This window comes from Trichechus manatus, unplaced genomic scaffold (assembly GCF_000243295.1).
Source record: "Trichechus manatus latirostris isolate Lorelei unplaced genomic scaffold, TriManLat1.0 scaffold00058, whole genome shotgun sequence".
Classification (NCBI taxonomy): Eukaryota; Metazoa; Chordata; class Mammalia; order Sirenia; family Trichechidae; genus Trichechus; species Trichechus manatus.
Window position 1 is genome coordinate 7,080,095 of NW_004443994.1, and position 12,689 is coordinate 7,092,783.

The 12,689-nt window shown below is 37.4% G+C and overlaps 1 protein-coding gene across 4 annotated transcripts in view; it reads left to right on the forward strand.

The window, feature by feature from the left end:
- BTBD8 (BTB domain containing 8) overlaps nt 1–12,689 on the forward strand; it is a 109,052-nt gene that overhangs the window by 64,981 nt on the left and 31,382 nt on the right. For all 4 annotated transcript variants that reach the window (XM_023733422.1, XM_023733423.1, XM_023733425.1 and 1 more), the window contains 3 exons: nt 7,873–7,953; nt 9,219–9,315; nt 12,484–12,572. In XM_023733422.1, coding sequence (XP_023589190.1) covers nt 7,873–7,953; nt 9,219–9,315; nt 12,484–12,572 — 267 coding nt within the window. The remainder of the gene's footprint in view (nt 1–7,872; nt 7,954–9,218; nt 9,316–12,483; nt 12,573–12,689) is intronic.

The window sequence follows — 12,689 nt, forward strand, 5'->3', positions numbered from 1 at the left end:
TTTCATCTAGTCTTTTCATGGCTGTCTTCTTTTCATGCTTGCAATATCAGCTCAAGTGTCGCCTTTCCAGAATACCCCACCTGAAGTAGCTACAGCCCAACTCCCCAGTTACTGTCTCTTGTATTCTCCTGCTGTATTATCTTCGCGGCACTTTTCCCTGGCAAAATTTTCTTCTTTATGTATTTGTTTACATGTTTATTATTCATGTCCTGTCTCTAGAATGTAAGCTTCTTTTATCCCCAAAGTCTAGAATAGAGCAGTAAATATTGAATGTGAATGAATGAAGTCCCTATGCATATTTTAGCCCATATACAGGAGTCTTAAACTTTAGGAAGCCCAATTAAAGCACAAATACTTTAGTAGGCTAGGGATAGGTTCAGTCGATCTGTAGTCTCTGTCCTCTTACAGTTTTTTTTTTCCCCTAATTCTGAGCATATGTAATGTTTTCATCCCCAGCAAGCTTTTGTTTTGATTACATTTTAATGGGAATAGTACTTTAAATCTTCTCATTAAATTGTAGACTATTGGAATAATTTATTTTTTTTCTAGGTCAGTTGAACATGTCTTTATAAACACATTTAGTAAAAATATAAATGACTTAAAGCATAATAATCAGAATGCACTTTAGTGAAACATCTGTCAAGACAGCAGGAAAATGGTTTCTTGCTGTTTTTATAGCTATCATATATATTGATACATAGGTTGGAATGTCTAGATTTTGATATTTATTGTAATTGAATTGTATTGAAACTTCTTTTTATTTAGTCATTATTTTGCTTAAACATGTCAAGTCTTAAAAAGAAACCATTCTTTAAACATAAATACCCAATTCTCATTAATGTTGATAAGAATGGTTCTTGAGAATCTGAGAAAAAAATCTATGGAATAATATATGTTCTAGTAATTATGCTAGTATTTTAAAAGATAAACAAAATGCAGATAATATGGCTCAGTTATGAGATTAAATCTTGTCATATCCATTTAGGAGGGAAGTAAAATATATAAATGAGCATACTCTGAGATTTAGCTTTTTATTTCTAAGTATTAAAATAAAGATGCACAGCTGTGGGTCAGCAGGTACTAGTAGGGAGCAGTACATATTTATTAAATTAATGGAAAAATATTTATATACTTTCAGCCCTGAAGGTTTAGGAAGATGGTATAAGTGCCCTAATACACCATTCATCAATTCATCAGATATTTATTTAGCATGTATTACACAAGGCCATGGAATCAAAGCAAATTCCTTTCTCACTCCTACTCTCCAGGACTCGTTTCTTTTCTTCTTGCCTTCCTTGTTTTGTTCCCTTAACAAATATTAGGTAGTACGCCTAGCAAACTTTGGGATCTTATCATCCCTCTCCCCACCCTATTTCCAATGCAGAGCTTTGGTGTTATGGGGGGAAAAGGAAATTCTTCTGATCCTGGGGGCACTGAATCAATGCTGACATTCTGGTGGCACTAGAGATACAAGGATAATAAGACACAAATCCTACCCTCATGATGCTCAGTCTAGAAGGAGAGACAAATACATAAACAAGATATTATAAATCAGTTTGATAAATGTGACAGTGGAAGTATGTATAATATACTGACTAGTTAAGAGCTCAGGCTTTGAGTTAATCTGCTTGGATTTAAATTCCACTGTATCACTAGCTGTTTGACCTTGGACTAGTTGCTTAATTTTAGTTTCTTCTTCTATAAAATGAGACTAGTAGTAGTACTTCCTGGAGTTATGATGATTAAATGTGCTAATCGCATTCGAAATGCTTATTAGCACAGTGAATGGCTCATAATAAGTGCTCAGTATATGATTTGATATTGACTGTTGTCTCCGAGCCATCAATAAGTCATTATATTTATTTATTTGATGTTTGCTTACTGTGTCCTAGCTTCTTGTTTTGTTTTGTTTTGTTTTGATAGGCTGCTCATGTGAGCTAGTTTGATTATTGGCGCCTTTGAAGCTCTGACATCCTGTCAGCAGGTGGTTAGATCTGTTACTAGGTATGTGAGCCCAGGAGTCCATTTACTTTTACTTGTATGGATTCAGCTCAGGTGTCGAGATAGTTGGTCACCAAGTATGCGGTGCAGGCTCTCAACTACAGCCCTAGATGCTCAGGGGTGATTGGAGTAGGCACAGGTGTCTGGCTGCAGTAGGGGGTCACGTGCTGAGCAAGGCAGGGGGCTGACAGCTGCCCCTGGGTGTCTGGGAGGAAAGCATGTCCCTGTTCCCTAGAGTGCGTAGTTGGATGGGTTTTTCAGCCGGACTCTGGGCACCCAGTGCTGTTAACTGTAAGGACTGGGAGTCACCACTTATTCTTGGACCCCTGTCACAGGTGGCTAGGTGGCATGGGTGGAGCCACCAGTGTTCAAGCCCTTGATGTGGGTAGGTGAGGACCCTGCTTAGTGGGTAGAGCAGTGTCAAATGTCACGAACCTGCCACTCCACCATATAGCTGATACAGTTGAAGTTAGGCTTCAGGTATATACCCTGTTGTACTGTGCTAATGAGGGCCTGTGCTGTTGAAATGGGCCCACACAGGTCTACGCAGGGGTGAAAGGCATTCAGAGTCTGTGGGCCCCTTATGCCTGTGCCTAGGCAAAGGAGCTGTGCCTGCCCTGAGTTCCTGGCTTAGGGGAGCTGCCAGATTATTTTTTCCTGTTTGTTAATTTGTTCCCTCTCCAAGGCTGGGAGAATGGCTCAGGGCACGTGACAGGTCCTACTTCCGGCTCAGGGAAGCTGCAATCACTGAAGCTGGCCAGGACCCATTGCAAGGCGGGCAGGGAACAGGAAAATGGGAAAGAGGTTCTTCCCAGACGGGGTGTGTTTCGATCCACAGGGTAGGTTAAACACCTGTACTTATCTTTTGCCAGTTGAGCACTGCTTTTCACTGGCTCTGGAGGCTGAGCAGACTCTCTGCCGTTCGGACTCTTCCGATGTGGGAAACGCGTCCCAAACACCACTGCCCCCTCACTGTGCATGCCAGCCGATCCGGACCACAAGGCACCGGCTCCCACGGGGTCAGCTCTAGTAACTCCTTGCTGCTTCTGAACCGTCTCTCCCTCCCCCTGCCACTCAGCCTGATTCCTCAACTTTGCCTTTGATGTTCAGGGCTCCTAAATTGTCATATATAATCGATCCACTTGTTTTTTTGGGTCTATGTTGTAAGAGGGACCACAGGAATTGTCTGACTATTCTGCCTTCTTGGCCTTGCCTCCATAAGTGCTCAATAGATGTTAGTTATTATTGTTTTAAAAATTCAGCGGTTACTATTTTTTTGCCTTGGGGGCATTAAGGAAGCAGTCAGATAAAAAACTACATGTCTTGTGTCTGAAAGATTAAATAGGTGGATAGAGAGAGCATTTTAAGCAGATGAACAGCATGTGCTAAGGCATGGCATATGGGGAATTATAAATAGTTCAGGTATAGGAAATGAGCAGTTCCGTTATCTTGGAACAGCTGCTAGAGAGGCAGAACTGGAGGTCAAATGATAAAAGGACTTTGTACACTGAGCTTAGGAATTTGGACTTTTTTCTGTGGGCTATGGAGAACAGTTGAAGGGTTTTAAAAGTGGGAGCCTAAGTCAGATTTGTATTTTAGCAAAGTCATTCTAATAGTAATGTGGAAAATGGGATGCAAGCAGACTTCAGGCAGGAAACCTGCGTAAGAGGATACTACCATAGTTCAGGTGGGAGAAAATGAGAGGCTAAACAGGGCAGTAAGGGGGGAAATACAGAGCAGAGGGTAAATTCAAGAGGTTTTTGAAGGTATAAATGATAGGATATACTGAAGGAGAGGATTAAGATTAACCCCAGATTCTGACTAGGTAACGTCTGTTGGAGTTTTTAAGGGGCCCAATAAATAACATCCTTCCTTCCTGTTCAAAATAAGACAAAAAAAAGTTGTTAAAGCACTAGAATGTGCTTTAATCTAAGAGCCAAAGTTGGCTTGCTATTCCTCGACATAATAAAGGGCATTTATACAAAGCTAACAGCCAACGTCATTTTAAATAGAGAGAGACTGAAAGCATTCCCCTTGAGAATGGGAACCAGACAAGGATGCCCTTTATCACCACTCTTATTCAACATTGTGCTAGAGGTCCTAGCTAGAGCAATAAGGCAAGAAAAAGAAATAAAGGGTATCCAAATTGGTAAGGAAGAGGTAAAATTATCCCTATTTGCAGATGATATGATCTTATACACAGAAACCCCAAAGAATCCACAGCTACTGGAACTAATAGAAGATTTCAGCAAAGTAACCAGATACAAGATTAACATACAAAAATCAGTAGGATTCCTCTACAGCAACAAAGAGAACATCGAAAAGGAAATCACCAAATCGATACCATTTACAGTAGCCCCCAAGAAGATAAAGTACCTAGAAGTAAATCTAACCAGGGATGTAAAAGACCTATACAAAGAAAACTACAAAACACAACTGCAGTAAACCAAAAGAGACCTACATAAGTGGAAAAACGTACCATGCTCATGGATAGGAAGACTCAACACTGTGAAAATGTCAGTTCAACCCAAAGTGATCTGCAGATACAATGCAATCCTGATCCAAATTTCAACAGCATTTTTTAACAAGATGGAGAAACAAATCACCAACTTTACATGGAAAGAGGAGAGGCCCCAGATAAGTAAAACATTACTGAAGAAGAAGAACAAAGTGGAAGGCCTCACGCTACCTGATTGTAGAACCTATTATGCAGCCATGGTAGTCAAAGCAGCCTGGTACTGGTACAGCAACAGACACATAGACCAGTGGAACAGAATTTAAAACCCAGACGTAAATCCATCCACCTGTGAGCAGCTGATATTTCATAAAGGCCCAAAGTCCATTAAATGGGGAAAAGACAGTCTCTTTAACAAATGGTGCTGGCAAAACTGGATACCCATCTGTAAAAAAAATGAAACAGGACCCATACCTGACACCATACACAAAAGCTAACTCAAAATGGATAAAAGACCTAAATATAAAATCTAAAACAATAAAGATCATGGAAGAAAAAATAGGGATAACACTAGGGGCCCTAATACATGGCATAAATAGTATACAAACCATAACTAACAATGCACAAACACCAGAAGAGAACCTAGATAACTGGGAGCTCCTAAAAATCAAACTTGTGCTCATGAAAAGACTTCACCAAAAGAAAAAATTTTTGGCTACAACATATCCGATAAGCATCTAATCTTTAAAATCTACAAAATACTGGAACACCTCAACAACAAAAAGACAAATAATCCAGTTAAAAAATGGGCAAAGGATATGAACAGACACTTCACCAAAAAAGACATTCAGGCGGCTAGCAGACACATAAGGAAATAACCATGATCATTAGCCATTATAGAAGTGCAAATCAAAACTACATTAAGATACCATCTCACCCCGACAATACTGGCACTAATTCAAAAAACACAAAATAACAAATATTGGAGAGGTTGTGGGGAGATTGGAACTCTTATGCACTGCTGGTGGGAATATAAAATGGTGTAACCACTTTGGAAAACGATATGGCAGTTCCTTAAAAAGCTAGAAATAGAAATACCATATGATTCAGCAATCCCACTCCTAGGAATATACCCTAGGGAAGAGCTGTCACACAGATAGACATATGGGCACCTATGTTCATTGCAGCACTGTTCACAATAGCAAAAAGATGGAAAAAACCTAAATGCCCATCAACAGATGAATGGCTAAACAAATTATGGTACATACACACAATGGATGAATCCACGAAACATCTCACAACATGGATGAATCTGGAGGGTATTATGCTAAGTGAAATGAGTTAGTCACAAAAGGACAAATACTGTATGAGGCCACTATTATAAGAACTCAAGAAAAGGTTTACACAGAGAAAAAAGCATTCTTTGATCGTTACGAAGGTGGGGAGGGAGGGGGAAGGGAAATCACTAGATAATAGATGAGAAGCATCTTAGGTGAAGGGAAGGACAACATACAATACAGGGAAGTCAGCACAACTGGACTAAACCAAACGCTAAGAAATTTCCTGAACACAACCAAACGCTTTGAGGGACAGAGTAGCTGGGGCTGGGGTCTGGGGACCATAGTCTTGGGGCATGTAGGTCAGTTGGCATAACAGTTTATAGAGAAAATATTCTGCATCCCACTTTGGTGAGTAGTGTCTGGGATCTTAAAAGCCTGCAAGCAGCCATGTAAGATATATCTACTGGTCCCATCCCACCTGAAGCAAAGGAGAATTAAGAAATCCAAAGACACAAGGAAAATGCTAGCCCAAAGGACTAAAGGATCACATGAACCAGAGACTCCATCAGCCTGAGACCAGAAGAACTAGATGGTGCCCAGCTACCACCGACAACTGCCCTGACAGGGATCACAACAGAGAATCCCGGACAGAGTAGAAAAAAATGTAGAACAAAATTCAAATTCATGTAAAAAAAACAAACTTAACTTGTCTCACAGAGACCAGAGGAACCCCCGAAACTACAGCCCCCGGATGCTCTGCCAACCCAGAACTGAAAACATTCCTGAAGCCCACTTTTCAGACGAAGATTAGACAGGCCTATAAAACCAAAAATAACACGTGAGGTACATGCTTCTTAGTTCAATCAAATATACGAGACCAAATGGGCAGCTCCTGTCCAAAAGCAGGATGAGAAGGCAGGAAGGGACAGGAATTGCATGAATGGACACAGGGAACCCTGGGTGAAAAGGGGGAGTGTGCTGTCACATTGTAGGGATTGCAAGCAATGTCACAAAACAATATGTATATAAATTTTTGTGTAAGAAATTAACTTGAGCTGTAAACTTTCACCTAAAGCACAATTTAAAAAGTTGGCCTGCTTACTATATCCCAATATAGCCCACCTGAGAGAAAGTTTGATTCTTCATAGCACATGTGTTTCCCCATCACTGCTTCCTAATGGTTTAGCACAGAAGGAAGGAGAAAAGAAATTAAATCCCCTCTCATCTCAAGTTCCAATAGCTCTTGCTCAGCAACCAGTTAATTCACTCCTTTTTGCATGGAGATGAGATGCAATAAATCCTGTAACAGTGCTATTAACAAGATAGAATTAAAAGAAAGAGGACCAAATTTGGAGTGTTGGGAGAAGTTGGGAAGAGAAGTGAGGTCATGAGATCAGAGTTGGAGATCTAATAGTCAGTGGGACATAAAGGTTATCACTCTGCACTACTTCTTCTTACTTTTTTTTTTTTTTTTTAAATCTGTATGCGGAGTTTGGCCAGGCTAGAGTGACCGGTAAGAAACTGTACAACATAACATAACAAGAATCTTTCTAGTGAACAGACTTGTCCATCTGAGGCATTTAAACAAGTCCAAAGGCTGTTTGTCAAAGATGCCGAGGAGAGAATTTCTTAATGAGCTGAAGGATGGTCTATGACCTCTAAAGTCCCTTTTAACTCTAAAAGTCTATGATAAAACCAAAAAACCAAACCCGTTGCTGTCGAGTCGATTCCGACTCATAGAGACCCTATAGGACAAAAACTGCCTGATAGAGTTTCCAGGGAGCAGCTGGTGGGTTCAAACTGCTGACCTTTTGGTTAGCAGCCTGAGCTCTTAACCACTGTGCTACCAGGGCTCCAAAAGTCTATGATAGAAGATGTTAAATAGGTAATAAATGATTTGATAATATCCTAATAACATTTTATAACATATAAAAAATCCTTAGCTGCAGTTATACTTTCTTTTAAATTAATGGTATATATGCATAGGTGTTATTTGAAGAACATATTCTTCAGATATATGTGAGATTAGAACTTTATCTTGGCTAAAAGTTTATGGGGAAATAGACTGTATCTTGATATCGGTTAAACCTTAGTTATTTCTGAATTTCGGTTCAGTTTTTCTTTTTTTAATTTCAGCATAAACCAGGTGGAAATGAATGTTATGATGTATTTCATATATGGAGGAACTTTGGACTTTCCAGACAAAGCTAATGTTGGGTATGTATTACTTTTTAATAAATTTCAATATAATAGTGTTATTAGTATTCTTAGCTACTGCTTTGTGGAACTGTGTGGTAAAGTGTCAATGAAGTAGAAGCTTCACTTTTATTATCTATTTTGCCATATCTTTTGTGTGTTTTGGGAATATTTGAAAAGAAATAAGCAAGTCACCTTACTTATTTAGAAGAAAAGATGATCTGGAAATTCACAGTAATAATAAGATTATGTAAAGCTTTTTATTAGACCTAAATCAGGGTAGAAGAAACTTATTTTTGTTTTGGAAAATAAATAACTAGTTTTTATAAAAATTAATAGTACTTTCGTCAAAGTTTGAATAATTATTTTACTACTTTTTTTTTTTTTAAATTTTAGAACATCTTTTTTTAAACAGCAAAAGAAAGGGGGAAAAAACCCTTAAATCTGATTGAGAAATATACATACATCCTAAAGACCAACAACAATGATGTGATACCTAAGTGCTCAGTAGCAATTCATCTGAATTGCTGAAATCCTACTGTAGGATGAAATTCCACCTTGCTCTTCTTAATCAGTGTTTCAGAAGTTCTCCCCTTTTGCTGCTCTTCTAACATCAGACAAATGAAAGCTGTATTTTTAATTTTAAATATTCATTGGTAACTTTAATAACAAACGGAATAAATATGTTTCTTGGGAGAAAGTACCAGGAGTTACAGGGATTGAGTACTGAAGTTTTTCTTTCTGGACACTTACGTAGAATTTCATCATGCTCCTAAAGCTTGTAGATTTCCTAAGTACCTAAAGTATGTGTAGGTGTTCAGAAATGTTTGTCAAATGAAAGAAGCAAAGGAAACTCTCCGAGTGATTGAATGCTATCTACAATCTTAGGGTCGTTTATAGGCATTTATAGTATGATAAGCATCAGTGAATTACCCCCTGCCTCAAACTTTAATTATACAAATTTCTTGCACAGAATTTGGAAACTTTTACTGCCTTAGAAACAGACAGTTTCCAGGACTGAGAATATGAGAGGAAGTTGACTGAAACATCTCTAAATTTACCTTGTGTTATTCTTTATTAATCAAATCATGTGACAGTGCTTTCAACCTTTTGCCATGTACTTTTTATAATCAATAAAGTGTGTCTATTTTGTAGAGGGAAAAAAGTTAAAATTAAAATAATTCAGTTTTTTTTTCTAAATAGACTATATATTATCAAGAAACTTCTGTGTATTATGCCTTTATTTTTAAATTAAAGAAATAACAGTGTATGTATTTTTATTTTAGTCAGATACTCAATATGGCTGATATGTATGGACTAGATGGATTAAAAGAAGTAGCAGTCTATATTTTAAGAAGAGATTACTGTAATTTCTTTCAGAAGGTAATTATTGAGTCTCAGAAATCTTTTACCCAGTGCTTAAAGTCACTCATTATTACCTGGTAATTTTTAACTCCAATAGTAAATAGTGCTTTAAATATTAAAAATATTAAGTCCATGCAACTAATGGGAACTCCAGTTTAGAAACAGCACATATGGTATTCTTGCGAAAAAACAGAAACCAATTCAAATAATTTTAAGTAAAATAAAATTGAGATGGGGATTTATTGAAAGGATATAGGAGTATCCTATATAATTCAAAGGTAGTATGTACAGTGGGGACTCAGGGTTTGGAGCTAGGCGGAAAAAACCAGGGTTACCGTCTCCATTTATCAGGGGGTTATACAGTGCTTCATCGATTCTTCTCCCTGAAAGTATACTCCTTTCTCCTACCACCTCTTTTTATAGCATGTATGTAGTCAGGACAGAATATAGTTCTTTTCTACCTGTCTCCCCAAGTGGAATATGCTTAGGAAATACCATTTTTCATTTCAGTTTATGTGAAGGTAAATTTACTGTGTAAAAAAAAAAGGCCCCATACTATGTATTTCAGAGTCATTTTGTACATTATTCTTAGGTTATCGTTTTGATTTTTCTCTGGGACTACAGATTATTTTTGTTTTCTGATTCATGCTTTTCTAGATTTTCTAAATTTTCTACAATTAACATATATTACTTTTACACTTAACCAAAAACAAATCTTCAAAGAATTGTTTACAACAATACTTCCCTCCTATTGGGTACTTGAGGGCAGTAATATGCATTACATGAAGTCTAATTACGCTCATTGTAATGTTTTAAATGACATTTAAGTTTAGATTTATGTGTAGGACTTTTCCTATCTCCTATAAGTTGCAGCTGATGAAAAAGGAGCACTAAATTCCCCATGTGCTAAAGAGAACATGAACAACTGATTCCAGCACCACCACTACCCCACCCCCAAGGTTTACTGAGAAACAGTTAAACACCTCGGTTACCTTTAATAATTCACTTCATCCTCTTTAAGTAAAAGAACTTAAAGAGGGGGAGCAGTCTGTGGTGTCTTCAGCTTTGTGGAGGATGGAGAATTCTAGTGGAAGACTTTTCCTTTTCCTTCTTTCATATGACTCCCCCAACCTTCCCAGCCAAATGAAAGCAAAGAGGTAGATTCAAGTGAATCCCAAATAAAAATTAAAGATAGAGTGAGTATCTGCAATGAGGAGATTGTTTCTTCTTATCCCTCAGATGGACTTTATCCTTTCTATAAAACCAGCCTACTGTGGCACTTCCATCAAAAAAGAAAGTAGTACAGGATTTCTTGGGAGAGCTTGGAGTATGTCCTCAGAAGCCAGTGGGAGTATATTTGAACATGCTAATTTCTAAAGGAGGAAGCTTGCTGGAGAGGCAAACCAAAAAACCAAATCCATTGCTGTCGAGTCAATCCTGACTCATAGTGACCCTACAGGACAGAGTAGAACTGCCCCATAGGGTTTCCAAGGAGCAGCTGGTGGATTTGAACTGCCTACCTTTTGGTTAGCGGCTGAGCTCGTAACCAATGCCTGGTGATAAGGGACTATAATTATTGTTGTATAAGGAAAAAATGATAGGGAGTTCATCCCACACTTCAGTTATACATGGTCCATAGGTAAGGGGGAGGATTTTGTGGTTACATGAAGGAACACGAAGGTTAGAAGAGACTGATACAGGGCCAAATGATACTGTGCCCTACCTAGGGAGGCATTGGGGATCACGAACCAGTGGAAGATTTCTTATCTACAGAGAGGCCAGAATGAAGCTTGATCTGCCTTCGAGAGTCATACTTCAGCAGAGGCCACTACCATCTGAATGAGAGCAAAACCAAGGGCATCTCCCTACTATCATCTTGATCTCCACTTAGTTACATAAGGTGACCCCTGCTATTCATAGCCCTCCACCACAAGAGTATTTTAATATTTTTTATGGAAATTATTCATAAGTTATATATCAATTAGTGGACTTTATGTTATATAGGGCTGATTATTTATAAATGAAATTAATTTAGACTGCTGAATATTTTAACTCTTGCATTTTTACAGTTTTTCAGATTTCTGGCTGCTTTAGGTTGTCAAGTATGCCTATGCCGGGAGCCCCTTTCTTCAGATACTTATCTGAAGTGGGTCAGGAAATCAAATTTTTAACTTGGTAGAATTATTACTGGATAGCGTATATAGTGAGGGATAAACCATTCCTTATTTTAGGACAGCTTAGAGTATCTTTAATTATCTCAAAGGGAATAACTAAATTGTTAATATGGAAAGCAAAATATTTATATTCCATTTATTAAATAAATGCTAATATAACTCTTTTAAGGGAAAGATATTATAAAATCAAATTAATAGCAATTCATTAAAAGAAAAAAAGTTGGAAATCACTGACCTTATTTGAAGGACTGTGCTGAAGGCATTTCTAAACAAGCTTTTGCTCTTTTTTTTTTTTCTCAGAGTAGGATAAGTACTTTAGAAGTATATGTTTAGAAACTAGATAGACAAATTGGCTGATTACTTGTCTTTATTACGTATATAAATCCAAATCACAATTCATAGATGCAAACAAAGAAAAGTTGAACTGCAGGCAACTTAATTGGGTAATAGATATGCTTAGGAACATTGTCCAAAAACTGAAAATACATGGCATGGGCAATGTATAACACAGAGGGTTTACCACCAAGAGCAGCGAGTTGCTTTCACTACCCATATCTACATTTTATTTGTTTTAGTTCACTACTTCATATATGTGCCTTAAAAAAATGTTATATTTAATTCTGATCCAGTTAAATTCTGTTTTTATCTGAGGTCAGTGTAAGCCCTCCCATTGCACATGTACTTAAAAGTTATACTTTAGGAAGCAGATTAAACCATATGGTTGTATTGCGATATGATGTGCTGGAAATTATCATGCCTCTTTAGCCATATATATATATATATATATATATAAAGCCAAAATAAATGAGAATAAAAATTTTGTGCATTCTGGCAGCTAAAAGAGCTCAAATGATATTCTATAAACATTATCAATAATGGTTGATATTAAGAGAATAACACACTTTTGAATTAAGTGTATTTATTCTGCAGTTAAATCAGACCATCTTTATGAAACAAATACTTTTAGCCTCTATAAGTTGGAAAATAATAAATGTGGTATTTTCAATTTTAGCCTATTCCCAGAAGATTGGCATCTATTCTAGAATGCCTGATTATTGCTCATTCAGTTGGTGTGGAAAGTCTTTTTGCTGAGTGCATGAAGTAAGTGATCTAAAGTAGTGCTGATAAAATTGAGGAATTTTGTTCTTTCATTCTCCTAATTTTGTGGACAATTTTAGACTTGGCCTATTTTCTTGAGTACAATGTATCTTAATACTT